Genomic DNA, 18,377 nt, shown 5'->3' on the forward strand with positions numbered 1-18,377 from the left:
AAGTTGTGGAGACGACAATCACATGCCCCCTGTTCTCCCTCCCTGGGCAGAAGAAGGCAGGACACACTTTTGACCCAGATGTTTCCTGTGATGGGAATGTGATCGCACTGATGCCGGCCCTCCTTGCTCTGTTCCCAGTGAGGCATGCCGGTGGTGGTGCTCGGGAGGGATTGTTTGGGTTTTTAATTACTTTGCCCTCACCATAATCAGTCTACTTTTCTGAACTGGAATTTTTTTCAATCATGGAAATTTTTCAGCCATTACCTCTCCTGCGATCTCACCAGTTTTCTCATTCAGAACGCCTCTCGGATTAGAATTTCTGTCTATCTTCCATGACTCTCAACTTCATAGTTTTCATTTCTCCATCTTTTGGTTCTGTATTATATGTAATTTCTTTCTCACCTTTGATTGACTCGTCTCTCATCAGCTGTTCTAGCCTCTTATTTATCCTACTTATTGGAGTCTTTTTATTTCCAAGAGCAATATTTTTCATAACTGCCTGTTCACATTTAATCATCTCCTGGTCTCCTTGCAAAGATGTTATTCCCTCCTTACCTCTTCAATATGTAACATGATATTAAACTTTAAGGGAATATCCAAATATTGTACCTAACACCCATAGAGAGGACATAAAAAGGATTGAGTTGTTGGACATTTCAAAGGATTTGTGAAGAGGATGTCTTTGGAGAGAGTGTTGGAGTGCTCTGAGTTTCACTGACCCCAGGCTAAGGATGGAATGAGGGGCAGTTTATCTCTTAACCCCAACCTTAGGGTCCCATGCAGAGAGCCTGATGTGTGTTCCCTGCTGTTGGGGAAAAAGGAGGCTGGGTGCCTGGCTCACGTGGAGGAGGCCAAAGGGCCTACGAATACAGAGCAGGCGGTAGTGTCTGAGGAAACCAGCGGCTAAGGAGGAAAGCTGCAGCTGTGGACTAGTCTGGGTTCTCCAGGGAAACCCTAAGGGCCTGACTTGTGATTCACCGACAAGGGCTGCCAAAGGCTCCAAGCAGCATCCTTACCTGCCATGAGAGTCTAAGCCCCATTGGATCTGCTGGATCCTGTGGCCCGAATGGCAGAGCAGCTTGCACCGCAGCCTGGACCGATGCAGAGTCTTCTCTTGTTCTGGGCCCCACTCAAAACTAGTGTCTTTTGGGACTTCCCTGGTGGTCCAGTGGTTAAGACTCTGAGCTCCCAACGCAGGGGACCCAGGTTCAATCCCTGGTCAGGGAACTAGATCCCACATGCCACAACTAAGAGCCCGCAAGCCCCAACTAAAGATCCCGCACGAGGCAACGAAGATCCTGCATGCCGCAACTAAGACCTGGCGCAGCCAAATAAATAAATATTAAAAAAAAAAAGGGCTTCCCTGGTGGCGCAGTGGTTGATAATCTGCCTGCCAATGCAGGGGACACGGGTTCAAGCCCTGGCTGGGAAGATCCCACATGCCGCGGAGCAACTGGGCCCGTGAGCCACAACTACTGAGCCTGCGTGTCTGGAGCCTGTGCTCCACAGCAACAGAGGCCGCGATAATGAGAGGCCCGCGCACCGCGATGAAGAGTGGCCCCCACTCGCCGCAACTAGAGAAAGCCCTCGCACAGAAACGAAGACCCAACACAGCAAAAATAAATTAATTAATTAATTAAAAAAAAAAAAAATCTAGCGTCTTTTCAGATGACTCAGTAAATGGGCTGGAGGAACACATCACATGAGGAATTTGTTGCATCCAAAGTCCAAAGAGGTACACTGGGTGCTGTGCCACATTTTGGCAGTAGGAGGGTCCAAGCAACAACTTACCTTAGAAGGGCTATCTGAACAGAAGTAAAGGGCTGAGTAAGAAAGAATTCTCTCTCCTTCCCTCTCTCTCTGCCTGTCTTCAAGCTGGGACATCAGTCTTCTCCCCCCTTGAGACTGGGACTCAGACTAGAACTTACACCACTGGCTTTCCTGGGTCTCAAGTTTGCCAACTGCAGATCTTGGGACTTCTTAGTCTCTATAGCCATGTAAACCAAAACCTTAGAAGGGAGATCTTGACATGCCCCACACCACGGTGCCCCTAGAAGTTTCACTGAGGTAGAAGGCCCCTGAATTTTAGTCAGGTTTACTTCCCATCCTCTAACGTGAAAGTGTCTTACCGATAAGTCTAGAGTAGTTGCTGCTTCTTGCTCAGTAGATCCAATCAGCATAATGTCATTAATGTAATGGACCAGTGTGGTATCTTGTAGGAGAGAAAAGTGATCAAGATAGCTGTGAACTAAATGATGACATAGAGCTAGACAGCTGATATACCCCTGAGGTAGAGCAGGGGTCGTGTATTGCTGGCCTTGCCAACGAAAAGAAAGCTGTTTCTGGTGGGCTTTACTAACAGGTAATGAGAAAAAAAGCAATAGCTAGGTCAATAGCTGCATACCAGGTACCAGGGGATGTGTTGATTTGCTCAAGCAATGAAACCGTATCTGGTACAGCAGCTGCAATTAAAAACACCACCTGCCTAAGCTTATAATATTCCATGATGCACTGTCATTCTCTTCTGCAGAGAAGAAGAGAATCCATCCTTCTTCTGCAGAGGTCAAATAGGTGAGGTGAATGGGGGTGGGGTAGGAATCACCACCCCTGCATCTTTCAAGTCCTTGATGGTGGCACTAATGTCTGCCATCCCCCCAGGAATGTAGTATTGCCTTTGAGTTACTAGTTTCCTAGGTAGAGGCAGCTTTAGTGGCTTCCACCTGGCCTTTCCCACCTCACTCCACAGGTCAGAGAAGCAGTGTGGGAATTCTGCCAGCTAATGAGTATATCTATTCCAATTATGCATTCCAGAACCAGGGAAATAGCCACAGGGTGTGTTCAGGGACCCACTGGGCCCACTCTGACATGGACCTGAGTTAAACCCCGTTGATCACCTGACTTCCGTAAGTCGCTGCTCTGACTGGTGGACCACAGTGACATGTTGGGTCTCCCAAAATCACTGTCAGTTCAGAATCAGTGTCCAGTAGTCCCCAAAAGGCCTGATTATTTCCTTTTCCCCAATGCAGTTACCCTGATAAAAGGCTATAAGTCCCTCTGGGGAAAGCTGGGAGGAAGAATAACAGTACAAATGTTTGGTAATGTTCCAGTGTCCTTCCGGAAGGGCATTAGCACCCCCTTCATTCAAGGGCCTCTGGGTCTATAAACTGGCTCAGGTCTGGGAATTGATTGAGAGGCCACAGTTCTCTGGTTTTTTAAAAAATTTTATTGGTGTATAGCTGATTTACAATGTTGTGTTAGTTTCAGGTGTATAGCATAGTGATTCAGTTATACATATACATATATTCATTCTTTTTCAGATTATTTTCCCATATAAGTTATTACAGAATATTGAGTAGAGTTTCCTGTGCTACACAGTAGGTCCTTGCTGGTTATCTATTTTATATGATTCAGGTTAGACTTTTGCTCCCTTGACCTAGAACTTTTCTGTTTCTACTGATCAAGTAGGAATGTAGTAGGCTTCCTATCAGTTTCACTTCTAGGAACACCATGATGAAGTAGCCAACGCCCTAAGCCTGTATGAGTCAGACTTTCCCAATGGCTGCCTTGACTCTGCTGTCCATTACACTAACCACGTCCACCTTGCCTTTGGCGGTTGATTGCCACCACTTGGCTCCTGCCACCCCGGATGTAATTACTCCCATTGCATTTAGGCCTCGATGACTGCAGCTCCCACTATGAGATCTGACCTGCAGAGAAAGGTGATCACAGAGCTCTTCAAGGATGTCAGGGCTCCCCTCACAAACTTATTTCTCACAGTGATGGTGAAAGGTCTTCTGCAGAGAAAGACAAATACTGCATGTTTTCACTTGTATGTGAAATCTAAAAACTAAAACAAACAAATGAATATAACAAAACAGAAGCAGACTCACAGAGACAGAGAACAAACTAGTGGTTCCCAGTGGGGAGAGGGGTGGGAGGAGGGGCAAGACAGGACAGGGGAAGGAGGTTAAGAGGCACAAACTAGTAGGTATAAAATAAATAACATACAAGGATGCAATGTGCAGCACAGGGAATATAGCTAATATTTTATAACAACTTTAAATGGAGTATAATCTATAAAAATATTGAATTACTATGTTGTACACCTAAAACTAATATATTATAAATCAACTATAATTCAATTTTTAGAATAAAATAAAATAAAAAGAAAGGTATGTCTTCTGGACCCTCCCAGTGGGGGAGAGAAAGAGATTGAGATTTATTATAAGAAATTGGCTCACGTGATTTGGGGGCTGACAAGTCCCAAGATCTGCAGTTGGCAAACTGGAGACCCAGGGGAGCCAATGGTATAGTTGCTGTCTGAGTCTGAAGGCCTGAGGACAAAGAAAGCCAATGGTGTAAATTCCAGTCCAAGCTTGAGTCTGAAGACAGAAGTCTGATGTCCCAGCTTGAAAACAGTTGGGCAGAGAGAGAATTCTCTCTTACTCAGCCTGTTATTCTGCTCAGGGCTTCATTGGATTGGATGAGGCCCACCCACCTTACGGAGGGCAATCTGCTTTATCCAATCTACCAACTCAAACGTTAATCTCATCCAGAAACACCCTCACAAACACACCCAGAATCATGTTCATCCAAATATCTGGGCACCCCATGGCCCAGCCAAGTTGACACATAAAGTTAACCATCACAAGCTGGAAAAACAAAATTCATTACCTACATGGGAGTTACAGTCTGAGAGTTTCAGCAGGAAAGCTTACGAAGAACTCACAAAAGTATTCGTAGGAGAAAGAATCAGCTTTAAACCTCAGCGGGTCCCAGGAAGCCCAAACCCAGCTTTCCACTGTTCCAATCAAGTAAGACCCTTCCTGATCCCCCTCTTCCCTCTTTCCTTCTTGAACTCCAATCTCAGAGGGGTCCACAATGGCTGCAGGTGAAGGAGGAGGATGTAAAAAAAGAGAGATAGAAACTGACCACACCCTTCCCTGAAGTAAGGAAGCCACCTGCTAAAGACAAAAGAAGCTTTATATCTCATGAGAGTTCAAAGTTTTTATTACTATCTGGGAATAGGCAATTTTAATTATGAATGCAAACTCCTAGTTAAAGTGGCTATAGAGCTTTCTATTACCCAGAAGTATCCAAAATAGTCTCAATTGGCAGGGAGAAAAAGCTGCCACCACTAAATTTTAAGGAAGGGTGGAAGACATTCCATGAGTTTTTAGATTTTCAAATTATCTATTATTTCCATCTCTTCTGTTATGAATTCTTCTGTCTATTGAGTCTGTAAAATGAGCCTCAAGATGAATTTCGTGATGTCCTTTGTCATTTTTGTTCCAAAGCTCATTCTGCCTGGGAGTGTTTTCCGTGAACAAGTCCTTGCATGGTAAGTACTTTTGCAGCTGACTTAGCCCATTCTTCCTGGTTTGCACACCCAGGGTGGGATCTTAAGTTATGGACTTTCAGGTGCTGGCTCTCAGCCAACAAAATTCCTGGTGCTGCACCCCTGGTGCAGGACCAGCCCAGTTCCCATCTTTAGCGAAGATGCCCCTTTTCCTTCCTGCACCATGGGCAAGCAGCACATTTCTGGAGTGTTTTCAGCCCCTATTCGCTGGATAGGCAAGACAACCAGCCCCAACCCCAGCTTCATGAAGCAAGCACGGGTCCACTCTCCTGCCAAGCACAGGGTACACTCATCTCCATTCCCACATGAGCTTTGAAGCCCAATCTATGTATACCCAGTTCCTTCTACCCTTGGGCTACATTTCACCAGCCTACTCTGTAGGTTTATTCTTCATTATTGGTCCACAAAGATTGATTGATTTTTTGATTCATTCATTCATTCATTCATTGGCTCATGTGTGTGTGTGTGTGTGTGTGTGTGTGCATGCACATTTCATGAATCACTCCTCTGTGGCTGGAGGAGGTTACAGAGAGGGCTTGATGTGTGCTCACTCCACCATCTTGATCAATGTCTTCCAGGCATGTCTCAGACACTACTGAGCTAGACAAGCAAGAAGCATGTCCAGATCCAGTCATCTCAGTCTTCACAGAGTGGACAGGCCCGTTTCCAAAGTGGCAACACTCTCCCTCGGTGATGGGAGGAGTTTGCTTATTAGTAGCTAAAGCAGAAATCCTTTCCTCTCCTGTCCTGTCCTACCCAGAAGAGTGGTCATGAGAGCTGACACAGGGCAGGCTGGTTGAACACCCTGGAGAGGCACAATTCCAGAGGTTCAGTGATACCAAGTTTCAGTTCACGGTAGGCACTGGAGCGCAAAGACTGGCTGATTTGTGTCTGGGGTGGCAATAAAGGGCTAGATGAAGTTTAGGAAGGGAGGAAACTCAGAGGTGGCTGATTGGAGGATGGGAAGGGGGTGGAGGTAGTCCACCCCCTTGGCTCAGACCCAAGCTTCTTATAAGTTCTTCAACCTGAGGCTTGTCTTTGCCAATGCCAAATTAAATTTCTCCTTCAGAGTTTAAAACTTTGTTAGAAAAGAAAAGAAAGATAAAAGGAAGGAAGGAAGGGGGAGGGAGGGAGGGAGGAAGGAAGGGAGGGAGGGAGGAAGGAAGGGAGGGAGGGAGGGCGGGAGGAAGCCCTTCAGCGAGGTTAATGTAGGCAGGATGGCATCAGAGGGCCCTAGTTCTGGGGTGTGATCTCCTAACCCAAAATAACATCTGTAGGCTTACACCAAGGCAGTTTGATAGAAGACTTACTGGCATCTCCAGGAAATTTGGAGATGTGTGGCCACCTCATAGATGAGTCATTTTAAAGCACAGGAGCAAACGTAGAAGTTACTGAGGTTTACACAGGCACTTATTTTTCCAACAGCCAGGTTTTTTAAAGTCGTTTTTTAAAACTTCCCCAGTGGGGTCCAGTGGAGGACCTTTTTTGCAGGTACCTGAGAAGGCTCGTCAAATTTTCCTCCAAGGTCCTTAATGGGGTTTTACAACCTCTCCTGGGCTGGCAGCCCGCTCCACTGAAGGAGGCAGAAGGGGCTGTGTCCTCCCTTTGTGAACCTCCTGCTCCCACCTGCGTGGGTTTTCCAGGCTTTTTTGTTAGATGCTTGAGGACCTGAGAATCCCTTGAGCCAGAAAGAGAAAACTGTAATTTGGGGTCAACTCTTGTGTGCCAGTTCCAAACGTCACAGTCTGGGCGCCAAAATGGTTTAACATGACTCTCCCGTCATGGGAACAAGAAAGTCAGTCAAATCCAGGGATAGGCTCGAAATAGAACACATGAGAAAAAATACCAAAAACTCCTTTTTTAAGAGGTAAGGGGGGGGGGGGCTTCCCTGGTGGCGCAATGGTTGAGAATCTGCCTGCTAATGCAGGGGACACGGGTTCGAGGCCTGGTCTGGGAAGATCCCACATGCCGCGGAGCAACTCGGCCCGTGAGCCACAACTACTGAGCCTGCGCGTCTGGAGCCTGTGCTCCGCAACAAGAGAGGCCGCGATAGTGAGAGGCCCGCGCACCGCGATGAGGAGTGGCCCCCGCTTGCCGCAACTAGAGAAAGCCCTCGCACAGAAACGAAGACCCAACACAGCCAAAAATAAATAAATAAATAAATAAAATTTAAAAAAAAAAAAAAAAGGTAGGGAAGGGCAGCACAGAGGAAAGACCGACAGACAGGGGAGGAGGGAGACCCACGTGGGCACAGAGTGGAGCCCTTAATGATGTGCTGGGGACAGACAGAACACGAGCGAGGAGATGGTGGCCTTTGCTAAACTCTAAATCTACTGACGACAGTGGGGGTTTGCTAGGGACCAAGCCCGTGGAAGTTTGCTGTTGAGTTCTCATTCTAGGAAACTTGCCTGAGTTTTCCTTTTCTCTATCCAGGAAGCCCAGGGCACTCCGAGGCGAGTGGGAACAAAAGAAGGAATTTCCCTCACTCAACACTAGGTGGCGCCAGACAGCTGTGGACGTAATGAGGTTCCCCCCTCCAGGTGGGCTCAGAAGCTGGCGGAAGTTCACTGAAGGGACCGAGTCAGGCTAGGTTACAAGGAAACTGAGAATTCTAAGCACCCACAGGAAGTTAGCCAAAGGATAAAATGGTTACACAGAAAAATAAGAAGAAAAAAAAATCTAAGAGATGGGGAAATGTAGCACAGAGGCTAGACAGTCTACAGTCTGTAAAAGGAACTTAAAAGAACTTTGCCGCTGAATCCTTGGCAGGAAAGGAGATGTGCAAGTGCAGAAAAATTGGAAGGGGAGGCTTTGCAGGCGTTCATGGTGGGGAGGGTCATGGCCTGGACCAGGTAATGCTGGTGGTGACCGCCTTCCGACTGCTGTACCTACATTTACTAGTCTACATTTACTAGTATGATTCTTTGATACAGCGAGTCAATAAGCCCAACAGGATTCAATAACAAGAATCAGTAGAAATACATTCTATTCATCTTCTCTGAGCATTTGCTTTTTGTGTGTACAGTTATGGACCCATGACTTTTCAAATTTATTGTGTCCATTGATGTGAGCCAGAATTCTCCTTTTGATGCTCACATTGTCCCAACTTTGGCTTGGGCAAATTTACCCCTTTTAGATTGATTCTTGCATAATTTTGAGTGACCCAACTATTGAAAGCTTTGCTTCTGGCCCAACAAGGTGTAGGTGTCCTGGGATTGCCTTGCACCCTTCCACCCAAGACCAGGCATGGAATCAGACATTGCTCCAAGATACCATGGCTCCTTTTGGGAGAAAAATAGCATTAGAACCCAAAATCTGGGGTACACTGCAACTGGGCCATTTCAGTGGCAAAAAGCCAAAAAGGAAATATATTTTTCATTTAATGTTTTATAAAGACATGACTTCATATTGCTATATTCAGTTCAGTTCCAGCAGTGCACTGCTCCTCCTCAAATGTTTGAGTCTACCATTGGCCTTCCCTTTCACTAATCTTGAAATCTAGGTTTCCGTCAAAATAAACACAATTATTTACTTGCTCTGACAACTTAAGGGAATAGCTTAAAAAAAAAATACACTGTCAATACAAACAGTATAAATACTGAATATAGTTTTTGTTTTAGACTGCACACTCCTGAGGCTTTGTTGCCAAACCATTTTGTTCTAGAGTCATGCTTAATCTCCCACACTGTGTAAGGACTTATTTGACAGTTGTGGTTCTGCCGTTTCCATTTACTTTCATTCAGAGGAGGCTGCAACCTGCCCTTACCCCACCCCTCCATTTCCTGCTCCACCTTGTCATTTTCCCATAGGACTTACAAACTCCCAATATACTAGATAATTCACTTAATAATGATAATTGCTAGTATTATTTTATTACTATGTCTCCTTTCCCCCCACATTCGAATGTAAGTCTCATGGAGCAGGGGTTTTGTTCCTTGGACTCTGGCAGCATCTGAAGGCAGGACTAAGAAAGCTGGGCTTGATTCTGGGGTCACGGGTGTCAACTCAGTTGAGCAGCACGAGACTGTGAGAGATGGTCAGTCTCCCTGCCATCCTGTTGTAGTTATTAACCACACCCATTTTCATTCATTAAAGTGTCCCAGCTTAGAGGGCCGGGTGATTGGAGGGGAGGAGGGGAGGCTGGGGAGTTAGAACACAAGTACTCCAGGCCAGAGGGAATGGCCAGCTACAGGGGAGGCAGCCCCTCTACTTTCAGGAACTAGCCCAATGTCCAGTGCATGGCTGGGCTTCGATAAGTGATTCTGGGGACATGGGACGACACTAGAATAACTGAGAGAAATTCCTGTATACCTTTAAATGCCTGCAAGGTGGATGGGCAGTGAGACTAGCTGTGAGAGGGACGCAAGCAGAGGGAGGTCAGGGGTCATTTCTGGGTTCTGGGCCTCGACGGGTGACAGGGGAGAGGGAGGAGGGGGTTGGTGACTGGTGAACTAGTATCGTCTTTATTTCTGCAAACTAAAAATATGTTTCCAGTTTAAGCCAAAGGTAAAACGAACACATACTCTTCATACAAGAGTCAGACAACACAGAGGCATACAAAATGGTACAGAGGAAATGATCTTCAGTGATCTCATCTTAAAGAGAGCCCATCCTCTGGCTCCTCGAAACCCCACCAGATGGAGAGAGGGCTGTGGGCCTCTCTCTTGTAGGGGAAACACCTGGCTGAAGCAGTTAGACTGTCTCCACCTCTGGGCTGGCTGGAAGGGGCCCAGGAAGTGGGGGTGGAGACAAACCAGTTCAGAGGCTCCAGAACTGGGAGGGCTGGGGTCTAAAAGGGAGGCACAGGCCTTGCCCAGCAATCGTTTCAGCCTTCAGGAAACTTCCTCCTCCATCCCTTCTCTGACCCTGACTCTTCCTCACCTGGTGGGGGAGAGGGTCAGGAAGAGGCTTCAGTCGCGTGCCCCAGATGAACGTGCTAGGAGAGTTAAGGACACCCGAGGAACTGTCTTAAGGAAAAGAGGTCCCCAAGGGAGTTTCTGTATCACGAGGCCTCCAGGAAGACCCAGGAGCATCCTGGCCGGATGAGGCTTTGGCCAGCTGCTTCAGTCACGCTTCCCATGCAGCCAGATGCTGCCCCTCGCTGGTTCCCTGCCTCAGCCCCTACCTGGGGCTACTCCCACATCTCCTGACTAAAGGTGGTCTTCAGGTGACCTGCACTCAAGGTTGATGATATAACTGGAAGCCTAAAGACCACTTTTTTGGAAGAAACCACAATGATTACCCAAGGTGACACCTTTTTATTTTTCATTCAGTACTATAACAACTCTACAGGAAAAAGGAACACAGCAAACATCGCACTTATGATCGACATCCTTCTGCGGTCTCATCTCATCATGCACATGCATTTTAGCTGCTGTCCTCAGTGTGCACACACTATTTACCCTGTACAGCATTTCACGTGTCTCCAGCATCTGTGCGCGGCCTATTTTCAGGGGGCTGTGGCCTCCCTCCAGGTCATGGTTTGGAGAGGGGACTGAGTCATTCAGTCACCTCTGCGCAGGCATTTGGCTTGAAGTGAAATCAACCCCACTGCACCCATCTTTCCTTTCCTCTTCAAGGTTCCTCTAGCAAAGCAGGATCTCCAAGCCAGCAGGTGTATACAGCCTGGGATTATTCTTGTTACACGTGTATCTACTGCTCTTCAGAAAAGCCAAACCAATCCCAATGCACAGTGTTGCCAGTTTCCCTACAGCTCTGCAAGTGGTGGAGAGATGATATGGATATATATACATATGGTTTAATGGTTGGGTACTTAATCCCCTCATTGTATAGTTGAGAAAACTGAGAGACGAAGCACTTTCCACAGGGTCATCCCCCTAGAGGACAGCAGAGAGATCCAGTGCTGGAGGTCACATCCCCTGACCCCCTCTCAGTGCTCCGTCGGCCACACCACTCTACCTCTGACCATTGCTTCTAACACAGACACAGCAGGCTCTTCTTCTCTTGTCCTTTGTCCTTGGAGGAAAGCCGAAGCACGGCCCTTCCCCTCGCCCTCCCGTGTCCTGCAGACCAGGTTTCTAGACTTCATCTGCTAGATCCAGGCCCTAAGGAGCTCCTCAGAAGACAGCCCGGCCGCCACACAGGCTTCTACCTCTTCCCTTCTGCAGCTGATTAGCTTCTGGGGGGAATTGGTTATTTTCTGAAAAACAATTTTCATTCATATTCATTAGGTGAATAGTCATAGTAATAGTAGTCGTGGAGAATATCACCAAAAACCCCAACTATCTGATTCATTAACTTTCAAGCAGCAGAAAAGCCCAAAGACAATTCTAACCCCTAGAGCAAGGGCTTCCCACCTTCACTGAGATCGTCTCCCAGGTCACCGACCAGCAGATGTCTTGGGGCCCTGCCTCCTCGGCACTCCTCCCTCTGATACCCTGCCCCACAGAAGCCCAGAATGTAGTTCTGGTCCAAAAAATCTAACCTTCTTCCACCAGACAGCTCTGAAAATAGTGACCTGGTCTGAGGTGCTCCACGTACAACACTAGCAAGGTGTCCGGTCCAGGGATGGTGCTCCATAAACAGGAGTCCCTTCCTACTCATACCTCACATTCCTGCTATCTTCTCCCAGCGACCCCAATACATCATCATAACTGGTTGTAAAAATGCAGGTATCAACCTTTCACGGCGACTTTCCCCAGTGTCGCCGCTAGCCCACTCGCCTCCAACAAACTCACTTGGGTCTTGCACAGCTTCTCCCACAGCCCTTCCCATCATCACTTTTTTTTTTCTTTTTTCTTTTTCTTTTATTTTTTTTGGCTGCGCCACAGGGCATGTGGTATCTTAGTTCCCCGACCAGGGATGAAACCCGTGTCCCCTGCAGTGCAAGCACAGAGTCTTAACCACTGGACCGCCAGGGAAGTCCCTCCCTGTCATCACTTTAAAGAGTGGCACGTGGGCACAGACAGGTGGGCACAATGATTTCCTCCACCCCCATCCCCAGAGACATTATCTTCATCCAGTCGGTTGCCTTTGATCTTGTTTGTAAAGAGGTGGCTACAGGGCTCACTCCTGGTGTCCACAGGCAAATAATGGGAAAGCAAGGCTCACTGAATGGGATGTCAATGTGGAGCCCACCACCAATTCCCTGATGCTGGTCTGGTCAGATTCTCAGGACGCTGGCTACCTACATCTGCAGTGCTTATACCTGATTGCTTTTTAAACTCTAGAGGAGTGCCGTGCAATGGAAATGTAATGTGAGCTACATATGCCATTAAAAATTCTCCAGTAGCACATTTTATAAAGTAAAAAGAAATAGGTAAAGTTAATTTTAATAATATATTTTATTTTAAAAATAAATATTATTTCAACATGTAATCAACATAAAAATATTAATAAACTATTTTACACTCTTCTTGTACTGTCTTCAAAATCTGTCATGTATTTCATAGTTACAGCACATCTCAATTTGGACTAGTCACATTTCAAGCGCTTAATCATCACATATGGCTAGCGGCTACCATACTGGATGGTGTCGTTCTAGAACATTAAAGTGAAACAGCGTATCTCAGAATTTCAGAAGGTACAAAACTGTTGTCCCATAGTTTAGAACAAACTTTCAAGCAAGGTTCAGCTGATATATATATCTTTTTAATTTGAATTTGTTCTTAACATTTGAAAATCAGGAGATTTATTATAAAGTCTGGATTTCTGTATTCTCATTTCAAATTTAGGAAGCACTGGCTCACATCCCCTCTTGGCAGCAACCTTGCATGAACTGAGAAGAAGCTGCTTTCTTTAGCTGGGCCATGTTTGCCATGGTCCTCATATCTATCTCTCCCTATTAAATCACATTTATTGCACTGTATACTCTTTTTTTTTTTTTTAATCTGTCTGGGTCCCAGAGGCATCTGGGCTCACAAACTCCACTTTCTATGAAGCACACAAAGTCAGACTTGGGATGGTCCATTGGAGCACATCTCAATTTGGAGATGACTAACTTGAGGCCATCTTGATGTTTGCTACCCGCATTACAGTGGAATGTGACAGCAAGAAAAGAAAGAATAAAGTGAGTCACAGAAAGGAGACAAAGAACCTTTAGCACCAAAGCCTCCATCCCCATGAAGCAATTATGGATAAAAGACAAGGAAAATACATTATATTTTAAAATAGGGAACACACACCGAGCAGTCTTAATATAATTTTCCTTGCATATATATTTTTGCCGTAGACTGTTACTTGGTGATAAAAACTTGAATGGAAAGACATTCTTAATGGTATATTTCAGAGTGCAACCATCACCAGCTGTAAAATTATAGATGAAGACATGAAATGTTTAATCCAAACAGACAAATTAAACATTTACAAACTCAATAGGACTTTTTAAAGCCTTGTCGAGGATTTCCACTTGGTAATTTTCCATGGTTTAATTGGAAAAATGCATGGACTTTGCAAGGTTGGCTGGAAGTTGCTTTTTAATAGTTTGGAGGATTATCTATGACCAGTGCAAATGTTGAAGTGCAGCTAGGCTGTACTAAAGTAAAGGCTGAGAGGGGGGAGATGGTGGTGGTGATGTGCAGCTCCAGAACTTATTCGGGATTTGATGGACACTAGCTATCTATTTCTCACACAGCACTGTGGGAAATGCATACACTCAGAGAAACTGTCCATGTTAAAATCTGGGGAGAAACAGAATAGAAATTAAAAGCCTTATGGAAAAGAATGCATGTAGGACCAGACATTAGAACAAAGTAGGAAGGACGGTAAGGGGAACAGAGAAGCAAAAGGTGGTCAAGGGTCGTGGCATTTATCTTCCATGGACAAAAGTGGTCATTCTCTCATAGAATCTCCTTGTCTCGGGACTTCCCTGGTGGTCCAGTGGGTAAGACTCTGTACTCCCAATTCAGGGGGCCCAGGTTCGATCCCTGATCAGGGAACTAGATCCTGCATGCATGCCACAGCTAAGAGTCCCATGCTGCAACTAAGAAGCCCACATGCTGAAACGAAGATCCTGCATGCCACAACTAAGACACAGTGCAGCCTAAATAAATGAATAAATAAATAAATAAATAAACAAATAAATAATTTTTTTAAAAAAAGAACTTAGTAGGGAATCCAGATAATACTTGAAAAAAATTTAAAAAATTAAAAAGAATTTCCTTTTCTCTGGTCTCACCTGAGTTGCTTGGTTTTCTCCAAAAGCTATTTTTAGGGTATGGCTCATAATGCATTAGGATTCCTAGGAGCTCTTGCCATTGGAGGGCTTTCCTTGTGCACCTGAAATTCTACAGGGAACGGACCCTTTACCTTGTTCTTTCCCTGGCCCTTTACTCTGTGGCTCCCTAACAACACACTGGGTCCTGGGAGGGAACTCTGCTAGGTCACTGAATGTAGGACCAGAAGAGGGAAATTGAAGGAGGGTATTAGGAATGGAAGAGCTCATGAGTAGAGGGTAAGCATGGGAACAGAGTTGAGAGGAAAGCCGTAAAGGGTGCCTACTCGGTGGAGTCCAGCCGAGGAGGCTGAGCTTTTCACGTGTGTGGGAAAGAAGAGCTAGTGACCCGCTGAGCCAGGAATGCTCCCCTCCCATCATCATCGTTTTGGGTTCATTCAGGGGTTTTTTTACTGCAGGGCTCCGCTTCTACTAACGGCAGAGTAGCTACCAATCAGACCAATCCTCCTGCAGATAGCAACTTCAAAAACGGATCAAAATATGAAACCAACTTCTTTAAGTCACAGGAGAGCAACCAAAAGTTGACACTTGGAAGAAGGGAATGTCTCTGGGTGAGTTTCCCATTTTTTACAGTTCCCTGAAGAACTGAGGGCAGGTCTCTCTTGGTGCCATGAACAGAAGAACCAGAAAACAGATATGGGTGCAAATAGAAAAGTTAGGAAGTGAGAGGACTAGAGTTAAGTGTTAATGGATTAAACATTCCAATTAAATGGCAGAGATTGTTGGAACAGATTCACTTAAAAAACAAAACAAAACAAAACAAAAAAACTTCTGTGCTGCTTCAAGAGACACCATTTAAATTTGAGAACACGCATAAGTTTAAGATAAAAATATGGAAGAAGATACACCCTACAAACAGTAAACAAAAAGGGCTATATTGATATCAGGATAAGAATACTGCCAGAGATAAAGAGGGACATTTCATGATGATAAAAGACTCAATTATTCAGGAAGACCTATCAATCATAAATATGTATGCACCTAAAACAGAGTTCAAAACACATGAAGGAAAAATTGACATGAAAGGAGAAACAGACACATTTACACTCATAGTGAGAGATTTTGTTGTCTCTCTCTCAATAACTAATAGAACTATACCAACAAAATCAGTGAGGACAAAGATGATCTGAACAGTATTAAACATTTTGGTCCAATTGATATTTATAAAACACCACCCAACAACAGCAGAATACACATCCTTTTGTGCTTCAGGGAACTCAGAGCCCCTCAAGTTCTTGCTGAAGGGGATGCAGGCCAGCCCTGTCCCCCGTGTTTGATACATCCCACTGCCTTTATGTTTAGCAGTAAACCCTTTAGTCATCCAGAGGGGCTGGAGGGGGAACCAATGTAAAGAACACTGGTTGGTAAGCATTATGAAAAGGGGCAAATGAAATGAGCAAATATTCGTAAAGCCTTAGAACGGTGCCTGGTGCTTAATTCTGGACCAGTGTCCCCTGGAGTCATGACTCCCTAAACTCCTGGAAAGAAAGAGAGCTGACACTAGGATCATATGGTGGGGCATGCGGGGTGTCCTGAGGACTGGACTGCAGGGAGGGATAGTCCTCCTGTGAAGCGGGAGCATGGCCTGTGCTCTCAGGGCCCTGTGATGTCACAAGGGGGACTCCTTCCAGGGTGACTCCTGGCTGATAAGGAACTACAGGAATGTATAGCTTGCAGGCAGTTCTGGCTCTAGTTGCTTCTGAGAAGCTGACCGCTAACCCCGTCCTCCCAGGACAGACGGGTGAGAAATCCCTGAGGGGACAGGGATGGGTTTGCTTTTGTTTGTTATTATTTTGTTGTGTTCTGCTGCACTGCTCGGTGGGTTGAGGTCTGGGGCGGAGGTGGGGGGCTAGGGTGCACAGCAAGCAGACAGGTGCAACGTGTGAGGAGCTCCGGAGGCCTGCTTTCGCTTTTCCCCGACCCTGGCACAGCACACAGGGCCTGTCCCCACTGGGGACACTCAGATCTATGGCCCAGTGACCTCAGGAGTAAGATCAGAACCCCGGCTCGTGAGGAGTTGGGATCCCTCACCTTGGGTCCAGGTAGTCCCCCTGCCCCCAGCCAAAGGCAAAGCAGACGCCACACGCCCTACTTTCACACGTGCGCTTCACCCTGAGGACCCATGAGGCTCTTGGCGTATGAACTGACTATGCTGTGTTGGAACATATTTCTGGATGCAGCTGCTGTTACAATGATGGGAGGGAGGTAAGAAGGCTTGGCAGGCCGGTCCTCAGGGTAAGACTATGCATGACGCCTGGAATGCAGAGCCTCCCGGGCTGGGCTACACACCTGCTGCCTTGGCCGTGCCAGGACCTGGGGGCAAGGAGCAGAGGCCTGATGGGAGCCTGGGGAAGGCCACCACCCCCTGGTGAAGGGAGGTCTCCCAGCCCCTCTGACTAGGAGGGAAGTCCTATAAGTACTCTTCTCCCCTCTTTGTGCAAATGCTTGTAAACCCACGAAACGTGTGTCCCTGCCCCGCTAAGGCCCAGACTACATCGGGTCAGCGTCATGCTGAAAGGAAAAAGAGCAGTTACCAAGGTGTCGGGGAGCATCACGGAGGGGCAACAGGAGTGCCGGAGCAGCCGGCCCATTTTCCAGACGGAGACCGGCACAGCCACGAGGATCAGCATGAAGCCCACAAACGAGAACAGAGCCAGTGCCAGCGGCAGGGTCTCTCCTGGAAACGGAAAGACAGGAACCGGCTTAGGAGACAATCCCCGGCCTCCCTCACTTTCCTGGATCTGGCTCTGCACGCTGGCCAAGAGAGCAGATGCCAACACCCTGACATCTGATGTGTGCCCTAGTGACCAAAATGACCACCATTAAAACCATTTTTCTAGAATCCAGATTGGTTTCCAGAAAGCCAAGGAAGATTACGATCTTGTTCTTGGGAAGGGAAAGGGAGGCGCATCATCTGTTAAGCCACTAGCTGTGTTTGCACGTACCTCTGAGCCACTGCCAGGAAGAAGGCAGAGGGCCAGGCCCCGGGCAGGATGAGGGGGAAGCACCAAAAGAGAACAGCCCAGAAGGGAGCTGGGCAGTTACTGAAAAAAAAGTGTATTTCACAATTTACTCTTGGCATTGATTCGTATGATGGAGGAAAATGCTGAATTCAGAACACAGTCACATAATAACTCATATATCAAGCCCCTGCGAGGGTTAAGTGACTTACCCCAGGTCACACAGGTAGGGCTGGCTCCAAATTCTACTAAGTGATGTATCAGAAAGTGCCAAGTCTGAACGTCTGGAGATGCGGAAGGGGGGACGGGTTACTTTCCCATCTCTCTGTGCTATTCGTTTAGCCCCTCTGGGCTGGACTGCTCACCCAGGGTGTGAAGGGTGCCACAGCCGACACAGCTGCAGAGAAGCTGGTGGGCTCTTCCAGATGGCTGGGGTCCCCACAGTTTGTATCAATGATTTTGGAAAATGTGTTGGCAGTACACATCAAGAGATACACAAATGTTCATACTCTTTCATCCACTCCTGTGAGTGGATTCCAAAGAATAATTCCAAGGAAGGAAACATATGCAGAAAGCAGTTCACAGCAATATCTTTATTAGAGCAACAGCCTCGCATAACCAGCCCCCCTCTCTGCCCAAAGCAGCACCCCTGCACCTTCCACCACCCCAGCATGCTCTGGTGTGCCTTCTCATAGCACGTACCACCAAGGGAAACCACCTCATTTGTTTACTGCCTTGTAGCCTGTCTCCCCAACTAGAAGGTAAGCTCGGTGAGGGCAGGGACTTCCCTGCTGTATCCCAGTGACGGGGCCAGCAGGTGGCACATAGTGCTCAATAATTATTCACTGAATGAATGAATGAATCA

At 46.6% G+C, this 18,377-nt stretch overlaps 1 protein-coding gene across 1 annotated transcript in view; it reads right to left on the reverse strand.

Annotated features, from left to right (window-relative positions):
- Positions 1–11,411: 11,411 nt before the first annotated feature.
- Positions 11,412–18,377, reverse strand: part of IL20RB (interleukin 20 receptor subunit beta) — a 29,072-nt gene continuing 22,106 nt past the window's right edge. Inside the window, exons 6-7 of the mRNA XM_061194627.1 lie at positions 17,087–17,229; positions 11,412–11,519 (exon numbers count right to left, since the gene is read on the reverse strand). Of these exons, the coding sequence (XP_061050610.1) occupies positions 11,412–11,519; positions 17,087–17,229 (251 nt within the window). The remainder of the gene's footprint in view (positions 11,520–17,086; positions 17,230–18,377) is intronic.

This window comes from Eubalaena glacialis, chromosome 6 (assembly GCF_028564815.1).
Source record: "Eubalaena glacialis isolate mEubGla1 chromosome 6, mEubGla1.1.hap2.+ XY, whole genome shotgun sequence".
NCBI classification, from domain to species: domain Eukaryota; kingdom Metazoa; phylum Chordata; class Mammalia; order Artiodactyla; family Balaenidae; genus Eubalaena; species Eubalaena glacialis.